General features: G+C 45.4%; 1 protein-coding gene across 3 annotated transcripts; it reads right to left on the bottom strand.

The window, feature by feature from the left end:
- Positions 1 to 10,750: 10,750 nt before the first annotated feature.
- On the bottom strand, positions 10,751 to 14,437 carry FOXA2 (forkhead box A2). Of its 3 annotated transcripts, none has more exons than XM_049774342.1 (3): positions 14,275 to 14,437; positions 13,107 to 13,176; positions 10,751 to 12,101 (listed from the first exon to the last, which is right to left on the bottom strand). In XM_049774342.1, the coding sequence occupies exons 2-3, from the start codon at positions 13,173 to 13,175 to the stop codon at positions 10,797 to 10,799; spliced, it is 1,374 nt and encodes a 457-aa protein (XP_049630299.1). In that variant the 5' UTR covers position 13,176; positions 14,275 to 14,437; the 3' UTR covers positions 10,751 to 10,796. The 3 variants fall into 3 exon arrangements, with proteins under 3 accessions (XP_049630299.1, XP_049630300.1, XP_049630298.1); XM_049774343.1 differs by lacking the exon at positions 14,275 to 14,437 and adding an exon at positions 14,139 to 14,261; XM_049774341.1 differs by lacking the exon at positions 14,275 to 14,437 and having other exon boundaries at positions 13,107 to 13,258.
- Between the last annotated feature and the right edge of the window lie 10,954 nt (positions 14,438 to 25,391).

Below are 25,391 nucleotides of genomic sequence, written 5' to 3'. Positions count from 1 at the left end.
AAAGAAAGAGAAAGAAGAAAGAAAGAAAGAAAGAAAGAAAGAAAGAAAGAAAGAAAGAAAGAAAGAAAGAAAGAAAGAAAGAAAGAAAGAAAGAAAGAAAGAAAGAAAGAAAGAAAGAAAGAAAGAAAGAAAGAAAGAAAGAAAGAAAGAAAGAAAGAAAGAAAGAAAGAAAGAAAGAAAGAAAGAAAGAAAGAAAGAAAGAAAGAAAGAAAGAAAGAAAGAAAGAAAGAAGAAAGAAAGAAAGAAAGAAAGAAAGAAAGAAAGAAAGAAAGAAAGAAAGAAAGAAAGAGAGAGAGAGAGAGAGAAAGAAAGAAAGAAAGAAAGAGAGAAAGAGAGAGAGAGGGAGGGAGGGAGGGAGGGAGAGGGAGGGAGGGAGGGAGGGAGAGGGAGGGAGGGAGGGAGGGAGAGGGAGGGAGGGAGGGAGGGAGAGAGAGAGAGAAAGAAAGAGAGAGAGAGAGAGAGAGAAAGAAAGAAAGAAAGAAAGAAAGAAAGAAAGAAAGAAAGAAAGAAAGAAAGAAAGAAAGAAAGAAAGAAAGAAAGAAAGAAAGAAAGAAAGAAAGAAAGAAAGAAAGAAAGAAAGAAAGAAAAAGAAAGCAGAAAAGGGAGAAAAAGGAAGAAGGGAAGAAAGGAAGGGGAACAGAAGAGAGAGAAAGGGGAAGGCGAGGGGAGGAGAGATGTAGAGAGTAAGGAAAGAAGGTAGATAAAGCAAATTGAATTGTAAAAAGCCATTGGCTATATAGATTGTTTTAAAATCACTTATCAAAGGACTGAAGAGATAGTTCAGTAGATAAGGTGCTTTTCTTGCTGAAACCTTACCAGTTTCAATCCCAGCACCTCATATGTTCCTGGACCTTTGCCAGGAGGGATCCTTGAATTCAGTCAGGCACCAGTGTTGAGCACTACTGAATGTAGTAGCCTAAACTGCATCCACACCAGGTTATTATTTCACACACCAGGCTATTGTTTTAGCCTCTGACATTTTCTTTTCTCAGTCACTTTCTCTTTCCAATGACAGTGAAAGGGTCATTTAAATGCTGAATCTTTTCATAGCTCCCCCTTCCAGCATTCACTGACTGGCCTCAACACTAAGCTTTGATGAGAAGTATTGGTCCAGGCCTGATTGAAACCTGTATCAGTTTATAAAGTCTATGAGCATGTAGAACTTATAATTGTATCCTACCAAAAAAGAAAAAAATAGTAAGTTATCCTGATCCTAGGCATATATATATATATATAAAACCTATCCTTAGCGCTTTTTAGGACAAAAGATATGGTCTTTGGCATACTTCTAAACATTATTTATGCCTAGTCTGCTTGAGATATTGTTCTACCTTCCCCCAAACTACAGGCTTTTCCTCTCTATGAACATCAAAAACTTCTGAATTAGGCTAGAGTTAGTTCAGTGAGTAAGATGCTTGCCTTACACACAATTGACTAGGGTTTGATCTAAACACAGATCCAGAAGTAAACCAAATGTGGCTCAAAAGCAAAGCAAAAAAACAAAAAACAGTTATAAATTCAAAGGTAAATTTCCAATATATTGGTATGAGATCATATGTATAGTAACATTAGAAGTCAAGAGGGGTCCTTGAGGAGCAAGGAGTGAGTGATAGCTCAGAGGGTAGGGCATTTGCCTTGTAAGTGGCCAACCTGGGTTCAGTTAGGCATACCATCTGGTTCCCTGAACTTGCCAGGAGTAATTCCTGGGCAGAAAGCCAGGAATAAAAACTGAAAGCTTCTAGGTGTGACCTTAAAACAAAAACAACAAAAAGTCAAGATAAATGTAAGAACATTGACGTGAAAGAGTTTCAGTCAGTACTAATATCTGAGGTTGGAGAACATCCCCTAATTTTTCTCTTTTTCAGGCCTGTCACCCATAAATTCTAACATCTAATGTTGGGATAAGGGAAAACTTAAAGAGGTCACATTCATTAAAATGCCTTCCAGTGTACCCATTATAGAGAATCCATCTACAGTATGTGGCTGGACTAAAGAAGTCACAATGAGGATGAGAGGAGGATCCTAATAGGTCTTGAGAATAGAAACTTAGAATTACCTCTTTAGGGTAGATGTTTTGCTAAGAATTTAACTTACTCTTTAATCTAGAGTAAATTTTCTAAGCTAGCATAACTTTTTATGTAAAGAGCTCAATTTATGTGACTCAGAATTTGACAGGAATTTGTTTATTTTTAAAAACATTTACTTTAGAATTCTTAAATTGGGTTATGAAGGTAAGGCTTCAACATGCAGGAGCAAAAGACAGCCAGGCTGTTGATCTACTGACTCCTGTACTAAAAATGCTTCTGACCTTCTTGCAGAGCCAGAACCTTACTTGCAGAACCTTACCCTGTTCATTCACAGGACATGGCATCAAATTGCCACCTTCAATCCCTAGAACTCTGGATTCCCATCTCAAATCATTTCAAATACTTCCAAGAGTATGTTTTTTATTTACAAGCAAGGTACTTTTTATATTCTTTTGTGGAGCTGAGCCATACTAGACAGTTCTCAGGGATTATTCTTGGTTCTATGCTCAGGAATCATTTCTGTCTGGTGGGGTTTAGAGGACCATATATGGTGCCAAGGTTTAAACCCAGGTTAACCCATCAATGGCAAACACCATTTCTCCAACCTCCAGTTTTATATTCTTGTTTTTCAAATCAGTAATTGTGTGCCTTTCTTTATGAAAACACATTTTCCCCCAACAAATCCATTGTATTGTAGTCTTCTCTGGATTATGATACAAAAGAATAATGCTATGAGATCAAATTTCAAATAAAATAATAGCAAGTAAAAGTGAATGCATCAGATTCTATTTTGTTTTGCTGGGACATAATCAACACTGGTGCAAACACCTTCTCTTGTTCTTAAATGCTTTTATTGTAGTCTTTACAAATAAAGAAGTCATAGGAAAGCAATTTTACCTATTAAGAAACATAGGCTAATCAATTTAAGGAAAGCAGATGTAGGACAGATAAAGCAACTAAGGCTAAAAAACAACAGCAACAACAACCAAACAAAAAGGAACAGCAAAATATATAAGTTCAATGAGTAGAGTCCTATTTCCCCATCATACATGTGAATGTGATAATAAAATTTTGCCCTCCTTTAATTTGATATGTTTAAGTTAAATAAACATGACGTTACTAACATTAGAATCTTGATACTGCAGGGAATAATGAGTTGCATGCAATTAGCTTTAGCTTTAAAAAAGGGTCAGACACCAGGCTGACAGAGGCCTCAAGAAGATCTCTAGTTTTGCATGAATGAATGCAACTTAATTTGGGTTGTGTCTTTCAACACTGCCTGCTATCATTTATATCACCAAACAATAAAATGCATTCTGCATCAGAGAAGGAAAGGGTTAAAGAGTTAAAAAGACAGTTAATGCCTTTAATGGGAACATATGGGGGGGAGTATGTGGGGCAGTGACATCAGTGACATCAGACCAATCCATATCTTGATAGTGAGTTCTGTGAATCAGTTAGTGGAGTGGATGATAAATATATAGAAAATTGTTGTAAAGATTGGTTTAAAAAATGTTCTGTCCTCTACCTGTGAGCAAGAGAGACTTTGAAGTCACTTCTTAGGCATAGGAACATACAAAGAATAAATGACAAGGGTACAGGAGCTGAGGGGGAAGGAAGAATAGGAATCACCTCCAGTCTGGCAAAAGGACCAAAGGAAGGAATGACAGCTTGTAAAATAAGCCTCCATCAGTCTCCCAGGAGACAGCCGACCTCAACTTGGGTGTTCCCTGCTTGTTAGCTTCAATCATAATTGGTCTCTCCTCCCATCCCACGTTGTTGGTTTTCTGTGTGTGGCTTTTGGTGTGAGCGTGTTAGGTCATCAACTGATACAATGGTAGGAGGGGGCAAGTGGGGACACACATGATTGTTTTAAAAAAGAAAGGAGAAAAAAGGATAAGAGAGAGGGCAGGAAGGCTGCAAATAGAATGGGGAAGATGCCCCAGGATTTAGGCTTCCGAGGCAACCCATAGAGTGTTGTGGGGGTAGGGAGCTCCCTGGGAGTTTTGTTAAAGGGAGAAGCCCACCAGGAGCTGGAGATCCCGCTGAGCACCACTGGGACACTCATCTAGTCCTAGGCAATATTTGCTTGCTTGTCTCTGAAGGTGCCTGTAACATCCTGTGTCTAACTGGTAAGCTCACCAAAAAGGGTTTGTGTGTGTTTGCGCAAGTGTTTGTGTGTATGTGTGTCTATGTGAGCACACATGCACACAAAAAAATCCCAATAAGCTTGGTATATTCTCAAAAGTTACATTTCCAGAATTACCAAAGACCCAAACAGAATCTCAGAACCTGAGTGGATTGGCCAAGCACAGAAATCTACTCCATGAGCCTAATTAATCTATTCTAAAAATAGTTATTCTCTCTCCAGGAACTTTTCCTCCACTTTCGCTCATGTCTTTTTAAGCTGCTTCCCTCCACCTCTTTTCTTCTAAAACTAAGACAAATTGTAAGGATAGATACTGTAAAAATAATTCTGATCTGAGATTGAGAATTAGCTTAAAGGATTGAATCTTGGCACTATTTCTACCAGCACCTTAAGGACAGACTCCTAAGCAACAGAGCACACAGGCTGATTACTGGTTGTGACCCCAAAAGGAAACAAGAAAGCAAACAAGAGCATGGAAAAGAAGGAAGGAAGGAAAAAGGAAGGAAGAAAAAAGGAAAGAAGAGAAGGAAAGAAGAAAGAAAAGGGAGGAAGATGAGAAGAGAGGAAGGGAAGGGAAAAGGGAGAAAGAGAAAGAAAGAAAGAAAGAAAGAAAGAAAGAAAGAAAGAAAGAAAGAAAGAAAGAAAGAAAGAAAGAAAGAAAGAAAGAAAGAAAGAAAGAAAAGAAAGGAGGGAAGAAGAAAGAAAAAAGAAAGAATAAATGAAAGAAGGGGAGAAAAGAAGAAATAAAAAGAAAAGAAAAGGAAGAAAGGAAAAAACGAAAAAAGAAATGAAAAAAGAGAAAGAAAAAGAAAGAACAAAGAAAGTAGAAAGAAAGAAAGATAGAAAGAAAGAAAGATAGAAAGAAAGAAGGAAGGAAGGAAGGAAGGAAGGAAGGAAGGAAGGAAGGAAGGAAGGAAGGAAGGAAGGAAGGAAAAACTAGAAAGGAGACATGCTGCGTGATCAAAGACACTTGTAGATACATTACATTATTTTGATTGGGGCGGCATTAGAAATCTTAAACACTCAGATAATGATTTACCGTCAAAAGAACATTAGAGGAAAGCACACAACAAAAAAAACATTATATGTTGCAAACTCTGGAGCTAGTTACATTTTTAACTTTTCTTTTTGTTAACAATAAAACACAGTCAGAACCTTGTCCGGGTTCCTATGGTGTCATCATGGCAGACCAGCCAAGGCATTGAGGGTCTGTATCTTGCTCTTGAGCTACAGATTTCAAATTGAGCCTGAGGCACTAAGGAGTAGCTTAGAGTCCATCTTTTCTTGGTAACGGGGTTTGCAATCTAAATCTTTTGCACAAGAAGCTGTTTTGCCAAGCCAAGTCTGTGCTGGGGACCTGAGTACTGACAAGTTCTCTAAGACCTATTTATAGCAGAGTTGTGGGATTGGTGGGATAAGGGGAAAGTTCCCATTAATAAAAAGCTTGCAGCTTTTTCTGGCTAAGTCTCACTTACACATCCCAGAATATTTTATGTGTTCCTCCCCAGAATCCCAGAAGTTCTCCCTACCCCTAATATTTAGAAAGATGTATCTCTGAGAAAACTAGTTTCCCCAAGGTACCGCCTGGTACCTCATTGAACAAACGCCCACCCTGTACCCGATTAAACCTTATCTCTGGCTTCTGTCCTCTGTACCCCCACATAAAAAGGTTACCCAAAGCAGAGGACTGTATACATACATAGAGCGAGAGAGAGCTAGGGAAAGGCGGGTGATAAAGATCAGGGGCTTAAATTGGCCATTTGGAAGATTACATCTATTCAGCAAGGTTCTTTCTTTCAAAACTCGTATTGAATTGAGAGCGTGGCTACCAGGCACCCTGCTCTCAAAGGCCTGGTACCTTTTAATTCGGTCCTGAAGTGGGTTGGGCTAGGTGACCAAGCGCCATCCAAGGCCCAAGGGAAGGCCGTAGGGCGACACTCATCTAATGACAAGTAATTGACGGATTCAAGGCCCTGCATTACCAGCGGAATCTGGCGGCATTAATTATTTAAAAACGATTAGCCTTGCCTGCTTCCTGCAAGCGTTCTGCCTTGTTCAAGGAAGAACCAGCCAGGCGAGCTGGGAACCCCGGCTTGGGGGGCAGTGGGTGCGCTCCGCAGTCGGCCAAGAGCTCGCCACGGAAGAATGGGTTTGAGGGGCCCACACAGGGGCCCAACACATGGAGTTGCTCACATAAGTGACCCTATAAATCACCGGCATTGATTTTTGTCCCTTTAGATTCGGGAACAAGTATTTGCGGCGCAGAAGGGAAAAGCTTTCTACCTGGGGTGCTTGGTAATGGAGAGTCTCAGTGCGAGACGAAATATCTAGAATTACCGACCCGACCTAGCCCACCACAGGGCCATATTTCCAGTGCTTTTTAAAGCCTTTCCTTGGGGGAAACGGTCTATTTTCTGGGGGGTGCGGAGATGGGGCGCCCATAGATCCCCCGCCCCCAGAGAAAAGAGGTCCTGTTTTTGAATGGAGCATCCGAACTACCTGCAGAAACACGCAGTCGGTTCTGTTCTCTCCTTCTGACACCGCAGCGCGTGCCAGTCCCGAGAACTCGCTGATAAATGGCCCATCGGCCCTTTTCTAACTTTTCCTTCTGGGCAACTTGGCTAATCATTCCGAAGACTTATTTCTGAACCCAGAGTCCCAGCCTTCTACGAGGCCCGCAATTTGCAGCGAGAACCAAAGTGCACTGGATTCTCCAAAAGTCGTTATTCGCTCCTGCAGCTCCCGCGGGCGCTGACCCAACCTGCCACTTTGACCGAAGTGTTCCCGGGATGCGCCTAGACAGGACTAGAACCCGTGAACGCCTTCGGGGTGGGGGTGGGGTGTCTTCGAACTTTTGGGCCTCTGCAGCCCGTCACCCCGTAACCAGCCTGGCTTTTCCGGCTGATCCTCACCCGGAGGCCAAAGATATTCCGCCTCATTCCCCCCAACCCCCGAATCCCAGCAACTGCCAGGTGGGTGGGGTGCGGGATAGGGAAGGACTCGCGGGCGGGGTTCGAATCCCGGAGTCTTGAGAGGTTCTGGGACCGGTCTTGATTTCCAGGAGCCCAAGCAAATTCTGTGCTGCGAGTCCAAATTCAACTGCAGAGTTTGTCTTGCACCCCTCAGAGTCCCTTCCCCCCCCGCCCCAAATTAAAAGCCACATTTCAAATCCAAGGGTGTTCCTGGACTTCGCTTTTCTCTCTTCCCTCCCCACCCACCTAGATATCGGAACCCCAGAACATGAGAACTGGCTGAGGGAAGGGAGGCGCGCGGACGAGAGTGGGGGGCCCAGCTGCCGGGGGGGGGGCGCGTGGGCGCGCTCCCTACCTGCGGTGCTGCGGGCGGGCGGGCGGCCGAGCGTCCAGCGCTTGGAGGGAGGCGGTCAACTGCTCCGAGCAGAGCCATCCCCGCATTTATTTGAGCTCAAACCCAGCGACTGTTGACTTTAGCACACAAAGCAAAGATTTCACTGCCCGCTAGTTTAAAAATGAATATTTTACCAAGATATCGATCAGCGTTATAAAATTCTAGTTAAGTACAATGGGATCCCGAGCAAAAAAAAAAAAAAAGAATAATAAAGGCGATGGGGGGAAGGCAATATAATATCTGTGCAAATTTGCTGAAGTGTGACGTGGCAGGGAAAGTTTACCCTCCTGGAATTCGGATCTAGAATGTTTTTTTCACTTGTTTACTGACTTTGTTTATTCGCTGATCACGGTTGCTTAAACCGGCGCGGAAGGCCCGGGGAAAGGGAAGGAAAAAAAGAGAGGGAGGGAGAAAGGAAAACCTTACCCGACGGGGCTCAGAGTTGGGGGGGATGAAGCGCTGGGAGCCCGGGGCCGGGCTTGGGGGGTGTGTGTGAGGCGGGGTGAGGAATGGGGGCGGTGTGAGAGACCCAAGAGGTGCAGAAAAGCCTCCCCCCACCCCCGAAAGTCTCCTGGTTCCCGACATCCTTTTTAAGTATTCGACAGAACTATATCTTATCAGCTGGGATCAGTGGAGGGGGCCAGGCTAAGTAGTTTAAAACGACCCTCGGACAATGGGCGCGCGGTACGAAACATCGCAGGTTAGGGCCGCGCTTTCAGCTCCCATTGTCCAGCGCTCGGCCCCCGGCCCTGCCTCTGCGCTCCTTCGCCACGGGAGCCTTTTATGTGATAATGAAACACATTTCAGGCCCGGCTCGCGACGTGTGTGTCCTGACCGGGGGAAGAGAAGGCGCTGATTGCTGGCCGCGTCCTCCGGATCCGCCGCTGGCTCCCCATCCTTTCACCCCTCCCCAATTTTTCGTCCTTGTGTTCTTGAGGACAATGTGGCGTGCTAAAAGGGGATTTAGGGGGCTCGGGCGAAGGTGAAGAAATCCCCCTTCAAGCGAGATTTGAGGGGAACAGAGATCCCAGAAGGTGGCGAGGGGGACGCGGTGAGGCTATGTCTGTGATTGGGGAGATGCCGGGACACTCCAGGCCTGTATGGTTTAGAACTTCAAAGATTTCATTCCCGAAACAGGACGTGGTGTCTCCAAATCTGTAACCAAGATCTTGGCTGGGGTAACTTCTGAGAGTTTTTACTTGCAGAACTTAGCTGCCCCAAGTGTGCCAGTGTCCAAAAGGACTCTGACTGGTCACTGATTTCAGCTACCTGTCTGATCATAGATTTCTTGGCAAAGCCAAAGATCCACTAGGGCGGCTGAGGGTCACCTGGGGAGGGGATTCAGAGGGCCGTAGAGGTAAAAGAGGATGCTGTTGAGATGAAGCCACTTTGGAAGAGAAACAGCCTGTGTCTTTATTCTTGGTTTTTTTCTTTCACGCTGACCTATTCCTTCAGTTCTGCCCTCATCCTGGCTTGCCAAACCTGAGCTAATGTATTACAACCTTTGACATGATCATTGGTGTTTGGGATAGAGGGGGGAACAGAGCATCTATGTAGTAGACCCTGGTCTTTCACTACTGGTTAAGTCTCAGGTCAATTGGCCTTACTTGGGGAGCTGTGCCAGGCACCCTTTTACCTCTTCCTTATCTTTATAATGATTTGTAAATGGACCCATGAATCACTACCCTAAGCTATTCCTTGAAAATCATTCCTGGAGAGAGCCTTGTTGGGGTAGGGGTGGTCATATAGTTTATAATTTTTAAGAGGTGGTCCCAGAAATTTCAGTATTCTAGGATTATGGAAACAACTATTGAAATTATGTGGTGGGATGAGGTTGTGGAATACAGACATAGACCTGAGAATGTAGGACAAGTATAGGTGGTAAAGGGGCACCAAACAGGCAATGTTGAAAAGGCCTTGAAGATGCTTCAGATATTGGCAAATTCAGTCTGGGATCCTCTGTCATGAAGAGGAACAGCAAATTTGAAATATAACCCAACAACATGAAAAGCCCAGACTTCTCTCCATAGAAATCAGTGAGGAGGCTTAAAAGAGGACAGTCAATACACTAGATCTTCATTAGCCCAGTTGTGACATTAAGAAGTGTGATTTCCTCCTGACCTTAAAGATAAACCTGCATCCAATATAATAGAAAGATCCTCCTGAGATCTGTGTAAAGACAAAATCAAAATAAAATAAAACATTAACAATAATGTATTCTACTTAACGATGTGCTTGTCTTTAGAGGGAAGTGTATTGATGTCTGAAATTTACTTAGCATTGTTTAGAAAATATATTTTGAAATGCTGAGAAAAATAAGATATATCAACCAACGGTGATAACATAAGATATGCAACAATTATAGTGTCATGATAACTGTAGGATTTGGGCAATGGGCAAAAAGGGATGTTTACTCTAAAATTTATTCAATTTCTGTATGACTGAAAAATTAACCAAAAAATGTTTGGTAAATAGCAACCACTATCCTCATATACAAAATAAGTCTTCAATCAGTCAGCTCCCCTTTCTTCTAATTTTAAATAATTTCCAGATTTGTTTAAGTCAGGCAAACAAAAAAAAATCTTAAAAGATTCAAGGAATAAAACTGGCAATAACACTTTAATATAGTTTGTGGAACTCTGGTCTTTGTAGCCAGACACATTATAAGCCATAAATAAAGCACTCAGAAACGATAAATTAATCAAACGCAAATCCTGGATTTCACCGTGTCAAAAATGGGAATTCCATTTCCCCCCTTAGCCATTTACAAGATCCTTACATCATTTTTTTCTCTTTTTGAACAATAGGTACAACTCTGATTCTTCATAACTACATGTTTTTTTTTTACATCGAGCCACTCACAAATGATTTTTGTGATTTTTTTTTGATTTTTATATAATGTGTGACTTCCCTGCAACACAGTAATGGAGGAGGATAACAATAACAATAACAACAACAACAAATCAGAGTTTGTGGGTGCTTAGAGAAGCAGGCATCTACATCTGGAGGCTTTTTTTATTGTTTTTTTTTTTTTTCGGACTGTTCACCGTCCTCTCTTTCCCTCCTCATGTAGGAGAACTATGGGTGTGGCCCACATGTTCAGAACCTAGCTGCAGTGGGAAGGGGGAGACTGCAGTCCTGGGGTGCAGGATAAAAGGATTTTTCTCCTTCATTCTCTCCAAATACCCTTCTTCAGAGTCTCTATCCCACTGGTCTCTACTCCTCCTCGTCAGAACTCGTGAGAATGGGCTGCCTTAAGAGGAGTTCATAATGGGCCGAGAGTACACCCCCTGGTAGTAGGAGGTGTCCGCGGCCAGGGGCGAGGCGTCCAGGCCAGCTTTGTTCGTGACCGGCCCCATAGCCAGGCTGCCCGGCATAGGGGAACCATAGCCCGGGTAGTGCATCACCTGTTCATAGGCCTTGAGGTCCATTTTGTGCGGCTGGTGATGGTGGTGGCTATGGTGGTGTTGCTGCTCTGAGGACATGAGATTATTGATGGAAAAGGGATGGTTGAAGGCATAGTGGTGCTCAGGCTTAAGGTGGGCCTCTGGGGGCAGGCCAGGGTGATGGTGGGGCCCTAACAGGTGTGCAGAAGCCTGCTGCTGATGCCCAGGCGAGGGCGCCGGTTCCGGGGGGCTCAGCGCCGCAGCGGGAGTCCCTTTTAGCTCCCCCAGACCCCCACGCTTGTGCTCCTGGCAGGGAGAGGCGCTAGAGTGGGGTGACTCGGTGCCCCCCGGAGTCTCGGACACCGACCCGGCCGCTTCGCCCAGCTGACCCTGCGCGGCCTGCACCCCCACCGCAGCTTTCTTGCCCCCGCCGGCGGCCCCGGAGGCTTCCTTCAGGGCCAGCTGCTTCTCGCACTTGAAGCGCTTCTGGCGGCGCAAGTAGCAGCCGTTCTCGAACATGTTGCCCGAGTCCGGATGCAGGGTCCAGAAGGAGCCCTTGCCAGGCTTGTCCGGGGAGCGGGGCACCTTGAGGAAGCAGTCATTGAAGGAGAGCGAGTGGCGGATGGAATTCTGCCAGCGCTGCTGGTTCTGCCGGTAGAATGGGAAGAGGTCCATGATCCACTGGTAGATCTCGCTCAGCGTCAGCATCTTGTTGGGGCTCTGCTGGATGGCCATGGTGATGAGCGAGATGTACGAATAGGGCGGCTTGGCGTGCGTGTAGCTGCGCCGGTACGTCTTGGGGTCGCGCGCGCGGCTCAAGCCCGCCTGCCCATACATGGGGCTCATGGAATTCATGTTGGCGTAGGGGGCCAGGCCGCCCATGGCCCCGGCAGCCTGTCCCCCGAGTGGGCTCAGGCTGGGACTCAGGTGCGGCCCCATGCCCGCCACTCCGCTCGCCCCGGCCGAGCCACCCATGCTAGCCATGGCTCCGGCCCCAGGGGACATGCCGGCCAGCGATGGGCTCATGCCTGCGCCCACATACGAGGACATGTTCATGGAGCCGGCGCTCATGTTGCCCGAGCTGCTGCCCATGGCGGCCGCCGACATGCTCATATACGTGTTCATGCCGTTCATCCCCAGGCCGGCGTTCATGTTGCTCACGGAGGAATAGCCCTGCGGACAGAGTCCGGGGAGGGGGGCGCACAGCATTAGCAACCGCGGCTAGAACGCGCCCGGACCTCCCAGTCACCCGCACCTCCCAACCTCCGGCCCAGTCCAGCTCTCGCCTGCGCCCGGGACGCCCGTCCCTAGCCAGGGTCCGAGACTCCAGTGCCCAGCCCGGTTCTACAGTGCTCAGTCGGGATCCTCAACCACAGGCCGTGCTGGAGTCGTGGCTAGGGCGGCTGTGGGGCTGGGAATATGCGGAATTCTGCACCTCAAAACCGGGGACCCAGGGCACTCCTGATGTTTTCCCCTCTGCCGCTGATTCTCCCCAATGCTCCCGCTATCTTAACCAACCGGGTAGTATGGTCCTACACCTCACTTCCCACCCGCGTGAGCAACCTGTGGGATACTGTTCCTGACTGCCTCAGGGTTCCAGCTGATCATTCTTTCTCCCGGGACCCCAGCTCTGGCCCCAAGAGCACAGGAACGCTGGGTTCGCTGAGTCTGGGGCCAGCTGGACACCCCCCTGATGGACGGGAAGGGCGGGGACCGCGAACTGAACAACACGCGCGGGAGCTGGGCAGACCAACTTTTTTTCTCTTTGTCCTCTGGTCCCGACTCTTTGCTTGTACCTCAGCCCCCAACTTCTGCCGTTTTCTCCTCTCCTGCTCCCCACCCCCTCGCCGCCGGCCGACCTCCCACCCCTCCCCAGCCGCTCGCTGCCAAACATAACTCTGTTAGGATAGTGCGTGGCTCGGCCACGAAGAGGATTTGGAGGCGCCGCAAGTCAATATTTGATCACAAAGTTAATATTATCTCAAGGCTAACAGTGTGTCGTATAAAAAAGAGACCCATTTGAGTCGAAGGAGGGTGGAAAAGGCGGCTGCCCAGAGCGGCGGGGATGGGGGCGGTGGGGTGGGGAGGAGGTGTCAGCGAGGGAAGCGGTCCTGAGGTTGCAGGGAAAGAGCGCAGGAGGCCACCCCACTTCCCCCTGCAAGAGGAGAGAGTTCCTACCTCGGGCTCGGCATAGTAGCTGCTCCAGTCGGACGGCTCGTGCCCTTCCATCTTCACCGCTCCCAGCATACTGGAAGCCGAGTGCATGGCAGTTTAAAATTTAACAGCCACAACAAACGACCAGCCAGCACCCCCACCCCCACCTCTTAAAAAAAAAAAGTCGACCAAGGCTCTCTCTCTCTCTCTCTCTCTCTCTCTCTCTCTCTCTCTCTCTCTCTCTCTCTCTCTCTCTCTCTCTCTCTCTCTCTCTCTCTCTCTCTCTCTCTCTCTCTCTCTCTCTCTCTCTCTCTCTCTCTCTCTCTCTCTCTCTCTCTCTCTCTCTCTCTCTCTCTCGGACCGGCCAGAGGCGATGGTTTGAAGTGGGAGGGAGGGGTAAATCGCGGGAGGAGGGGGGCCGCGGAGGGGAGGAGGCCAGACTCGAGCTCCTCTTTGAGGAGCGCCCGCGGCCGAGCTGTGCTCGCGGGCGGCCGGGTGGAGGCCCAGGTTGGCAGTGCTGAGCTGCCAGGAGGCGGCGGGAAGCGCGCGGCGCGAGGGTGGAGGGGGGTGGAGGAGAGGAGGAGGAGGAGGAGGAGGAGGAGGAACAGAGGAGGAGGAGAGGAGGAGGAAGCGGAGGAGGAAGAGGAGGAGGTGTGGACCCGGGAGCGGACAAGTGCCGCAGTGACGTGGGTGGCTAGTGATATAGCGCTGCACGCGGGCGCGGGCCTCCAATCCCCAGACCCGGGGCAGCCCATTTGAATAATCAGCTCACACCTAACCGGGCCCATACCTGCCCCTGGGCACCGGGCGCCCGCCCCGTTACCGCCGCGCCCGGCAGGAGCAAGCCGAGCCCGGAGTAGCGGGCCGAGAGGGAGCGAGGCTCGCGGGCTCCAGGGCAGAGCCCCCCTTTTCCTCCTGCCACCAAGCGGAGCGTACAGAGGGAAATGCTGGGAAGCTCTCCTGGGCGCGGTCCAAGATTTAGAGCCCCCTGCCCCGTCCCACGGCTCTGGCCACCGTGCGCTCTTCCTTCCGAGGGCGCGTGCAGCTAGGGCGCACCGTTTTCCCTGGCACAGCGCCGCATTTATTTTGCCGCGGGTCTCGTCGCCCTCGGCGCTCCTTCCTGTCAAAACAAGCCAGGGACACAGAGGCGATCTGCAAAGCGCGGTCCGCGTTCGAGAAGCCGCGTACACACCTTTGACTGGCCGGCAGCTGCTCCCGGAGGCCCCTCCCCGTTACGGTTAGGACGCACAGCGGTTCCGGGAGGCGTGCAGTGCGCGCCGGGCCCGGCCACCTGGGTCCCCCGCCGCCTCCGAGCCGGTCTTCCGACGCCCCGCCGTGGGGCCGCTTAGGGCCCTGAGCACAGTCCGGGCGCCAGGCGCAGGGCGCCCGGAGCCCCGGTAGCTGCAGCCGGCGGTTGGGAGACTATTTGTCTCTGACATTCAGGCCGGCGTGTTTCAAGGTTACTTCTCAGTCACCACCGAGGTGCCCACAGAATTTCGTAACTAAAACAAACAGGGCAGGAGGTGGAGATGGAGAAGGGGCAGGAGGAGAAGGAGAAATAAAGGAATCGATAATGGGGCAAAGAGATTCCACCTCAGGAAGGTCTCCGCCCTCTCAGATTTGGGAGGAGGGAGTGTCCTTTTATACAAAGCTAGAATATCCGACCACCATATACTTCTTCTTTTTGTAATTTTCGCTTCAGCCCCCGAGTTCCAATGCTCCTGCCCTGTGCTAGCACCGCAGTGAACCCTGGTGGAATTCCAGGTGTTAAGTTGTGGCTGTCTTTCTTGATTCCAAATATACAACCAGGTCTGAGAATCCGATCGGGAGCCCTCCACTCAGAAAGCACAATTGTAAGGAGGATCTCCTGACATGCAGCCAAACTGTCTGGTGTAGTCAGTTAAAGTAGCAGAGAACATAGGTGAGGGGGGCAGGAGTGGGTGTGAGCTTTGAGAACTGTAGCTTTGAGGATCAGGTTGCAAGGTGAACCTTCAAGGACTCGAGTCTGCCCTAGAAAGCTGTGTGCACCCCCAAATCTAGGACAGTTAAAGAAGCCCAAATGTGGGGAGTGTCAGGGCAGGGTTCCTAACGCCAAAGTCAGCTTCCACCTCCTCTGAGCGTTCCAAAAGTGGCAGGCCAGTCCTCTAGTCTTCTGGAAATGGTCCTGCACGGAGGAGCAATGCACAGGGGAGCAGAAGGAACCTCAGCATGCCCCCCCTCCAAACATGTTTCAGATCATGGGGGGGGTGGGAGGAAGCAACTGCATTTTCTTTGAGGGCTTGGGGAAAAGGAGCACACTATGTGACAAAGGAGTTGTCTTTTTTAAAAAAGCTTTCTGTGCAGGCCCAATGGGAAAGGTGGCGGATTTTGGGGGTGGGGTGGGGTGGGTGCGGTGGAGGCGCGTGCACACACAAAAATCGCATCCACCTCCAACACCTTCCTTTCAGTAGAAAAGAGACACCCTGGCAAACCGCCTAAGCAAGGACAGGCAGATTGCTGGTGTTTCTAGAATGGAAAACTCCTTTCCAGTAAAACTCCGAAGAATATTCTGGTTGACCTAGGTGTGAGCGCTCCGTTTTCAGTCTGCCTGACTTCCGTGTCCGCCCTTGCCTAGAAATGACCCCTCCACCACCGTTAAAGGGCCCAACTAGCAGAATGCAGGAAAAGGCCCATTGCAGAAAGACACCTCCCCAAAGGGTAACGCTGCAAGTTCTCCGCCAACCGAGGGTACGGATCCAGGTTACCTGGGACATCTAGGCTTTGGCTCCTGCAGTGACAGGGCGCCCCCTGTCGAGAACCGAGAGCGGCCCCGGGAACAGACCGGAACCCTAAGCCAAGATCCTGCAACCCTGCGCCCAAAAAGGCTTCCCCGAGACCTCTTCGAGTCTCCCTAAAACCTCCTCCGGCATAATGAACTTTACCCCGCCAAGCCCCACACTCAAAAAATGAATTGAAAACTCGTCTTCATAAACTCTAGATCACCCCGCCCCCAAATTCCTTGCAAATTCAAGCCTTTCTCGAGAGCCTGGGGTTGGCTGGGGTTGGGCCAAAGGCGACGCCGCCAGTCCCGGACCTTCTGGGGCGCGCACCGCTGGGGACCTTCTGGGGTGCGCACCTCTGATCCGAGGGAAGGCGGAGGCGGCCTGCGGTTGGCTGCCGGGACCCGGGGCACCAGCCCGCCGAGAAAGCTGCTGGATTGAGCACAGGGCCCTGGTCTTTCACCGCCCCTTCACCCCCACTACTCCCCCTCTTCCCCGGCACACGCTAGCCCTCCCAACAGTTTAAGTTTCTAAAGGTTTATTCAGAGCGTCTGGCACGAAAGCCTCCGGCTGGAATGCTGTAAATTGCTAGGGTATCTTCTCTCCAGGAAAAAGTTCGCAGGCTGCTCCTGCTGCAAACAGATGTTTCTCCAGCTGCCCCCTCCCTCTCCCCCCTCACTCCCATAGATGGCTGAACAACACGCTTTCCCTCGCCCTTTTGCTTGGCCTTTCCTTTCTGTCCCTCCGATGCTGCTCCGTTTAGGTCTTCAAGCACCCAGAATACCAGCCCCCTATGCTTGGGTTAGCATTTTTATTCTGGGAGCTCCCGCAACGATTCCACTTGTCCTCAGATCTGGGCCACAGATAATCTTCATGGAAGGGGGCACATGTTTTTCACACCCACATAACGCCCCCTCTACCCCACCAAGCAAACTTCTTCCTTCACGAACCTTCCTTTGTCCTGTGAAACTAATTCTTGGGGGAAGGGGAGAGCAATAAATAGAAGTCAACACCCCTAAGTGGTAACACCTAAAATAGCTAAGGCGGGAAGGGGTCAGTGGAGAAGAGAGTGTGTGTGTGTGTGTGCGGGGGGGGGGGGGGGAGAATGCATGGATCCTATCCTCTCTCCAATACCTAAAGTCCACGAGGAAAATAAACACCCAATCTTACTGTGGACATCAACGACCTAGTGCTCAGGCAAGTATAGAACAGAGAGCTGTGAAAACTATTCTAGATAAATGTGGAAATAGATGTTTTACTTTGGGTTGACAAAATTAGACATTCACACTTCTTTTATTCAAGGGGAGAAATTCTTAGGGTGAATGTTATTTGTTTGGTCTCTTTGGCTTGCCAGGTAGTGCTCAGAGTTTATTCCTGTCTCTGTGATCCAGGGATATTCCTGGTAAAACAGGGGAAGAGCCCTTTGGAGTGAAGGATCTGGAACTTCTGTTGAACAACTTCTAGGCAAGCACCTAATTAACCGTCAGTCTCTCCAGCACTCAAATGCTGTCTTTTTTTAAAAAGACAAAGTTGAATGAAATTAGTCAACATTTCTTATTTCTGTGTAGGTTATCTCTTAAATTTACTTAAAATATTAGACCTTCACAATTAACTTCTTGACATTGGACACACCTTCAGATATAGTTAAAAGACTAATTTTGTTTTTACTGTTTATAGCCAAAATACTAGATGCTTTGGATAAACAAGTGAAATGGACTTCATAACCAAAAATAATATGTGAAAGAGTAAAGAAGAGTCAAGAATTACAGTTTTCTCCAAAGACCAAGAAAAGTCTGAAGAGAGCAAGAAAGGACATTGTAAGTTTAATATATAATTCACCTGCATTTAGACTCTTCTTCCTGGCAAAATTCCCTAAAGAAAGAATGGGTAATTACCGTATTTTCTGGCGTATAAGACGACTTTTGAAACAAAAAAATCAACCGAAAATCAGGGTCGTCTTATACGCCGAGTATGTCCCGAAAAATGTTTCAATATGCCGCTAAATGAAAAATTGTCTGAATATTGCCACAAAACGATTTTTTCCAACTCGATCCTGCACCAATCATTACAAGGCTGCTCGGACTGCCTCTCTAACTCAGCCAATCCAAGCAGGCTTTTTATGCATGCAAATTAGACAATGTTCTAGACCCGAATCTACACTGTCAAAAGCCTGCTCAGATTGGCCAGAGTCAGAGAGGAAGTCTATTACAGTATAACCTTTGAACCTTTGCTTGTTGTGATTGGCTCACTGTGGTACATGAGCACAGGAACACATGCAGCACAGGAAAGTTCTGTCTGATACAGCGAATATAGGCCTAAACCTATGTTTTAACTGCAAAATTAGGAGGTCGTCTTATACGCCAGCAAATACGGTAGTAATAATAAACAGCCACAAAATAAAATAAAAGAAATGTCATATAATAATTGTGATATTGTATATTTTATTTAACATTTCATACAGGGCAGGCGTATTATTTTATAGTATTATTACATTATTTTAAATATAGAGTAAACCATATAATAATATTAGTAATGGAAACTTTGGGATAAAAATCTACACTTTTCACACTTGTAAGGAGACCAGGTAGTCACTCCCAAGTGGACATAGGGTTTGAATTCTGAAAAACAAACCTGTATAGCTTTCCATTATGTAAATATACTGTGCCTTTGCTTGTGTTGAGGGAGAAAGAAAAGTACCATTCATGCTGTGACCACCAATGATGAGGTTCAGCATGGAGCAGACAGGAGGAAGAATGGGAGACTATTAAAGAAAGTTTAGGGATTTAATCTCTTTAAATTGATTGGTTTTTGAAAGGTAGGATTTAATTATGGATTGTTCATACTTCATGGGCTTTCTCATTGGTTGGGTTGAGCTATGGTTGATTCCACTCCCATATGAATGGATTCGTAGAAGATTTGTGGCATTCTGTCTACCATACTTGAGTTTTTAGTGCCTTTCTGGTATGTGGTGGGACTCTTACAGCAGGTAATTAAAATAATTGGAAAATATAAAAATAAAACAAATGACAACTTTTAGTAGCAATAATAATAATAATAATAATAATAATAATAATAACATGTCAATGTGAGGGAGAATAAACTCCTTTTTTCAGGGATGCTTAAATTAGATGTATCTGCATTTGTAGCCATAGGAGCTCTTTGATATATTTGGATGTTATTCTTGGAGAAAATCTTGTCAATTCCTTCCAAAATGGCCTACAGAAATGGTCATTAAGTACAGGAATTATGAGGAGTCAGTTACAGACTTAAAATAAGACGGGCATTTCTTCTTACAAAGTCTTTGTATTATTACATAAGGAAGTAATTGAACAACCACATTAGATCTATGAGCTACTGACTGCTTAATTGAATAAGCAAATATCTGTTCAATAAAGATGAATCAAAAGATGGATATGGAGATTTGAAAGGTATAACACGACCTGATTTTCTAGTCTTAATGCTTCTGAAGCAGTTGTTTGCTTCTTGATTCCATCTGAAAATGAAACAGGGATTCTGTGTAATTATAAATAACTATACACACTTCCCTCTAATATTAAGCAGTGACAATGGAGAGAAATTTACATATTATTGGTTCATTCAGTAAATATTTGATGAATACTTATTATATTGCATATGGAGGTAATACAACCCTGAACAAAATAGAGAAAGCCATGAGCTTATGAAAATAAGTCAGTTTCTTGTTCTGTATCTTCCTATTTTATTCTTCTGGTACAGATTTCAGTTTCCCTCCTGCCACAAGCCAGAAACTTTTTTGTTGTTTTTGTTTTTGGGTCACACCCAGCAGTGTTCAGGGGTTACTCCTGGCTCTAAGCTCAGAAATCACTCCTGCCAGGCTCGGGGGATCATATGGGATGCCCGGATTTGAACCACCATCCTTCTGGATGCAAGGCAAACACCTTACCTTCATGCTATCTCTCTGGCTCCAAGCCAGGAACTTTCAATTGCCAAAAAAATCTCACTTCAAAGAATGATTCAATTCCATTGAACTAAAGTAGTCATTGACTACATCCATTGACTAAATTAGTCAAGCTGCCATTAGGAAGTGACTAAATCTCTGATGTTAAATGTTTTACCCTGATTGGTCTAGAATAGACAAGAAAACCAAGGGTTCTAGTAGATGGAAGAACTGGGATAGCCTATCTTGCTCTATTACCATGTATAATATTTCTAGATTTAGTTTTCCATCAGATGGGAATGAGGATGTTCTGGCTTTAGAAAGAAGGAATGAAGTGGTAGAAAAATGGAGATGGGTGTTGTTTTGAAACCTTGCTCTACGTGTGTGACCACAGCATTGGCCACTCAGAGTTCCATCCTTCATATTTTCTTATATTATATTTCTTTATTATCATATTATATCATGTTATATTATATTATCTTATTATGTTATTAATATATTGTATCATATCATTATTATATTATATAACTTACTTTAAATTATATTACTTTAGATTACATTATATTATATTTATTATATATTACATTATATTTCTTTTTTTTTTTTGGTTCATCAGCCACACCTGGTGACGCTCAGGGGTTATTTCTGGCTATGCACTCTGAAATTGCTCCTGGTTTAGGGGACCATATGGGATGCCGAGAGATTGAACAAGGGTTCGTCCTAGGCTATCACGCTCAAAGCAGACACCTTACAGCTTGCGCCACAGCTCCGGACCCTGTATTTCTTTTTTTTTTTTTTTTGGTTTTGGGCCACACCCGTTTGATGCTCAGAGGTTACTCCTGGCTAAGTGCTCAGAAATTGCCCCTGGCTTGGGGGGACCATATGGGACGCCGGGGGTTCGAACCTTGGTCCTTCCTTGGCTAGCGCTTGCAAGGCAGACACCTTACCTCTAGCGCCACCTCGCCGGCCCCGCCTGTATTTCTTATATTCACCTTTTTTGAAAATTTTTTTTATTGAGACCAATGTGAATTACAAGTCTTTCACAGTGACTGGCACATAATGACAGTAAATTAGGGCCATTCCCACCATCAGTGTTGATCTATCTCTGCCACTGTTCCCAGCATGCCTCCCATACCTCCACCCTTAGCCCCTGGACTGCTAGTGTAAAAGGCATCTTTTAAGTTTAGATTGTTATAATTTGGGTCTCTTGATTCTATTGTTATTGACTTTGATTTGAGTATTTAGTAATGACCATGTTAGATTTCTATTCAGTGCTCATGAGACTGCTTGGCCCCTGGTTCCCATCCAGTTTTTTTTTTTTTCTTTTCTCAATTGGTAGGAAGACATAGAAATATGAGGCAAAACAAGATGATTAATGTTCTATGATTCTATATTAAAAAGAATGAGCCCCTATCTAGAAGCTATAGATAAAATTAAAAAAAAGAAAAAAGGGGGGCAGATGTGACATGTTTTTGTTGTTGTTATTATTGTTGTTTGCATAGAAGCAGTAAATGTTGGGGTCATTAGAAAGGAAATTCCCTTTGCCTAAGAGATACATGGTGTCTCCACCCTTGAAGCATACTGTCATGAGATTGACTACAGGCTCCAGGCATGTTAGTTGTCAAACCCCCCCCCCCCCCCCGCCCAGGTCTTTCTTTATAATCCCAGAAAAAGTTCTGCTCAGTCACATTGTCAAAGTCAGTCTTCTGTAATTAGAGATCTTGGTTTTTGCACAGATCCTAAGATGGAGGGTCTTCTCATTTCATCTCACTATTAGGTGGATATTTACCTTTTTTTATATTCTTATTTTTGTTTTTGTTTACTTTCTTCATTTTCTTTATTTCAACTCCAAACCTTGAGCACTGAACCAGGAGTAGTTTATAGTACTGCAGATGTAATCGAGTGCTTTCTGAGAGTTACTGAGAAGTACTCCATTTTTCCTGGACTTTTGTTGTCTTCTCCTTTTCTTATATTCTTATATTCATTTAGTCTGCTTTTATTCACTTTTTGTAGATAGTACTTTCAAAAGTAGTACCAAAAGCAGGACAATAGAGTTTCCTAAAAGATGAGACCTTCATTGCCTTATAGGAATGTAAGGTAATTAAACAAAATGGGAATGTTCCTCGGCTTTTTTGTGTGCATAGGATTCTCCTGGAGAGCATGTTAAATGCATATGCTGATTCAGAGGTTTAGGAGTAGTTTGAAAATTTTCACACTTAGGCTGCTTTAGGTGACACTTATGTGAGTGGCTTAGTGGGTTAACTATGCCTCAAACAACTCTCACTCCCTTTACAATCTTTACAAGATGCATGGTGAGATGCCACAGGACAAAATGGGAAGTACAAAATCCACCTCTACCTGTATAGGTTCCCCCCTTTAACTCTCTCCTAACCAGACTGACTATCCCCACAGAGATGTGTCTCCATTCTGTAAAGCCTTTGCATTCTGAAGAATCCAGAAGCATTCTGTAAAATATATGGCTCAAGGAGTTCCATATTTATGCTACAAACAGTTGGCCCCTCTCAGCCTGTTTTGCTAGTTCACCCAATACCACCTTTCCTCAGTTTTGTGTGTGTGTGTGTGTGTGTGTGTGTGTATGTTTTGCCAGGACAAAATGGGAAGTACAAAATCCACCTCTACCTGTATAGGTTCCCCCCTTTAACTCTCTCCTAACCAGACTGACTATCCCCACAGAGATGTGTCTCCATTCTGTAAAGCCTTTGCATTCTGAAGAATCCAGAAGCATTCTGTAAAATATATGGCTCAAGGAGTTCCATATTTATGCTACAAACAGTTGGCCCCTCTCAGCCTGTTTTGCTAGTTCACCCAATACCACCTTTCCTCAGTTTTGTGTGTGTGTGTGTGTGTGTGTGTGTGTGTGTGTGTGTGTGTGTGTGTGTGTGTATGTTTTGCCCTTCCTAGGTGATGAGATTCCTAAGGGTCATGACTTTGCAATTTGGAAATTGTCATTCAGTCATGGAAAAACAGTATGAGGTAGGTTTAGCTGCAATTACATTGCAACAGCAAGCACCTCTGGAATGCCTTATTTGTCTCCTTAAGCAAAAAAACCCCTGAGGATTTCAGAGTGGTCCTGACTTGATGGAATTTCTGTTACTGGGCTGGTTCTGAAGGTAGAACCCTGCATCTTTCTACTTAAAAGGGGGTGGGGAGGGAGCCAGAACAATCACCAAAAAAAAAAAAAGGCACTTAACATTCATATGGCCTACCCAGGTTCTATCTCTGGCACCACATATGGTTTTCTGAGTACCTTTAGGAGTGTGATCCCTGAGTGCAGAGCCCCAAGTGCAGATCCAAGACCCTGAGCACCAAGCTGTGGTCCAAAAATAAAGTGAGTGTGTGTGTGTGTGTGTGTGTGTGTGTGTGTGTGTGTGTGTGTGTGTGTGTGTGTGTGTGTGTAGAATGTGACTGGCCCTCTCAAAACAACCTGAAGCTCTCATTCACAATATTCACTAAAGAAACAAAATAAATCAGAAAAGAAAATGTGGGGCCTGGAGAGATGGCACAGCGGCGTTTGCCTTGCAAGCAGCCCATCCAGGACCAAAGATGGTTGGTTCGAATCCTGGTGTCCCATATGGTCCCCATTGCCTGCCAGGAGCTATTTCTGAACAGACAGCCAGGAGTAACCCTTGAGCACTGCCAGGTGTGGCCCAAAAACCAAGAAAAAAAAAAAAGAAAGAAAAGAAATGTGACAAGGACATATCTGTTTATTGAGCTATGAGTGGGCTTTTCATAATCACTTGGAAGATGAGCTAGTCTTTTTTTGTTTTGTTTTGTTTTGTTTTTGGTCACACCCTTTTGATGCTCAGGGGTTACTCCTGGCTAAGCACTCAGATATTGCCCCTGGCTTGGGGGGACCATATGGGACGCTGGGGGATCGAACCGCAGTCCTTCCTTGGCTAGCACTTGCAAGGCAGACACCTTACCTCTAGCGCCACCTGACCGGCCCCAAGCTAGTCTTTTTTTGATGGCAACCTTATTGCGAAACTTTTTCCACAAAACATGACATGATGTGAACTCTGTTACTTGCTAATGCCAAAGAGAAAACCCTGACCACGTTACACTCCAGCTTCTCAATTCTGTTCAGAAAAAGTTTTTTCCCCTATTGTTTTACTTATATATTGCCTTACATATATAATTGAAATTTCTGTCTTCAATGTAAGAACCTAAAAGTATTCTGATATATCCTTAACACCTACCTATTTGCTATATGCATTCATAATGAATGTTAAGACTGTCTATTCTTGTGGGAATTCAAAGAAGGAACTCGTTCTGAAGAAGGTACTTTCTTTCTAGGGAAGACACGTTAAATGGGAAGGGATTTTAATTATGGTTTGGTTAATTATTCATATTTATAATATATATTAAAAGCAAATAGTTCATGTAAACAAAAGAGTTTTGACTAAGTATTTGATTTAATTTATTATTTTTTAATTTTCAATTTAATTTAATTTATTTTTTGCTTGTGAAACCATTAGTGCCTAGTTGCAGCCTAGATATTTTATATGCAACACAAGTGCTTAGTTGGTTGAGCTATCTCTCTAGTCTATATTTTTAAAAAGCAGTGAAATTAGGAGATCATAAGACTTGTGAAGAAATTGTATTAAACTGATTTGAGATTCCTAGTTGGAAATGCTTATAAAAATTATTTTTCGGGGCCAGAGAGATAGCACAGCGGTAAGGCATTTGCCTTGCATGCAGAAGGATGGTGGTTTGAATCCCGGCATCCCATATAGTCCCCTGAGCCTACCGGGGGCGATTTCTGAGCATAGAGCCAGAAGTAGCCCCTGAGCGCTGCCGGGTGTGACCCAAAAACCAAAAAAAAAATATTTTTTACTTATTTCTTTCACACTCAGACAACAAATTATTGCAAATATTGCTTTGGACAGACTAAAGGAGTGAAATGTGTGTGATTGACTACAAATATCTTATTTTATAGTACATGGATGTCATGATATAGAAGGCATATAATACTTTCCTGAGAAATCTAAATGTTTAGGTAAATACCTTTTAAATATTTGAGTTTAACAGTTTTTTTTTTGTTTTGTTTTGTTTTAAGAATAAAATCTGGGGCCCGGAGAGATAGCACAGTGGCTTTTGCCTTGCAAGCAGCCAATCCAGGACCAAAGGTGGTTGGTTCGAATCCCGGTGTCCCATATGGTCCCCCGTGCCTGCCAGGAGCTATTTCTGAGCACATAGCCAGGAGTAAACCCTGAGCACCGCTGGGTGGGGCCCAAACCCCCCCCCCAAAGAATAAAATCTGATAAATTCACTTCTTTTAAGTCTTTAAAATTAAGTGCTAAGTTGATGTTAATGACGAAAAACAATTGGTCCAGGAGGCAGTTCTGCGCCTTGGACCTAAAACCCTTTTTTAATCTGTTTCTTTCCTATTTTATTCCTTTTATTTTATTTTATTTTATTTTACATATTGAATTTAGAAGTACAGATGTTTTTCTACTTATTTCTTTAGTCTTTCCTATTGCCCCTCAGTGACTTGGTTCTTAGTGAATAAAGATGTGGTACAAGAGACTGATAATTGGCATCAATTATGGTTCTCTCAGGTCGTTATTCTGTGCAATCTTTGTTGTCACAGGAATAAGAAGAAAGGTTGTTGAG

The sequence above is a fragment of the Suncus etruscus genome, chromosome 6 (assembly GCF_024139225.1).
Source record: "Suncus etruscus isolate mSunEtr1 chromosome 6, mSunEtr1.pri.cur, whole genome shotgun sequence".
Lineage (NCBI taxonomy): Eukaryota > Metazoa > Chordata > Mammalia > Eulipotyphla > Soricidae > Suncus > Suncus etruscus.
Note: the sequence above shows the minus strand (reverse complement) of the source record. Positions and strands in the feature narration are given on the sequence as shown.

What these genes read in the sequence shown, in the direction of transcription:
- FOXA2 (XM_049774341.1), bottom strand. Translation starts at nt 13,193, where the DNA reads ATGCACTCGGCTTCCAGTATGCTGGGAGCGGTGAAGATGGAAGGGCAC. An exon ending in GCTACTATGCCGAGCCCGAG is followed by an intron (nt 12,102 to 13,106) that starts GTAGGAACTCTC and finishes CTCTGTCCGCAG; the next exon opens with GGCTATTCCTCCGTGAGCAA.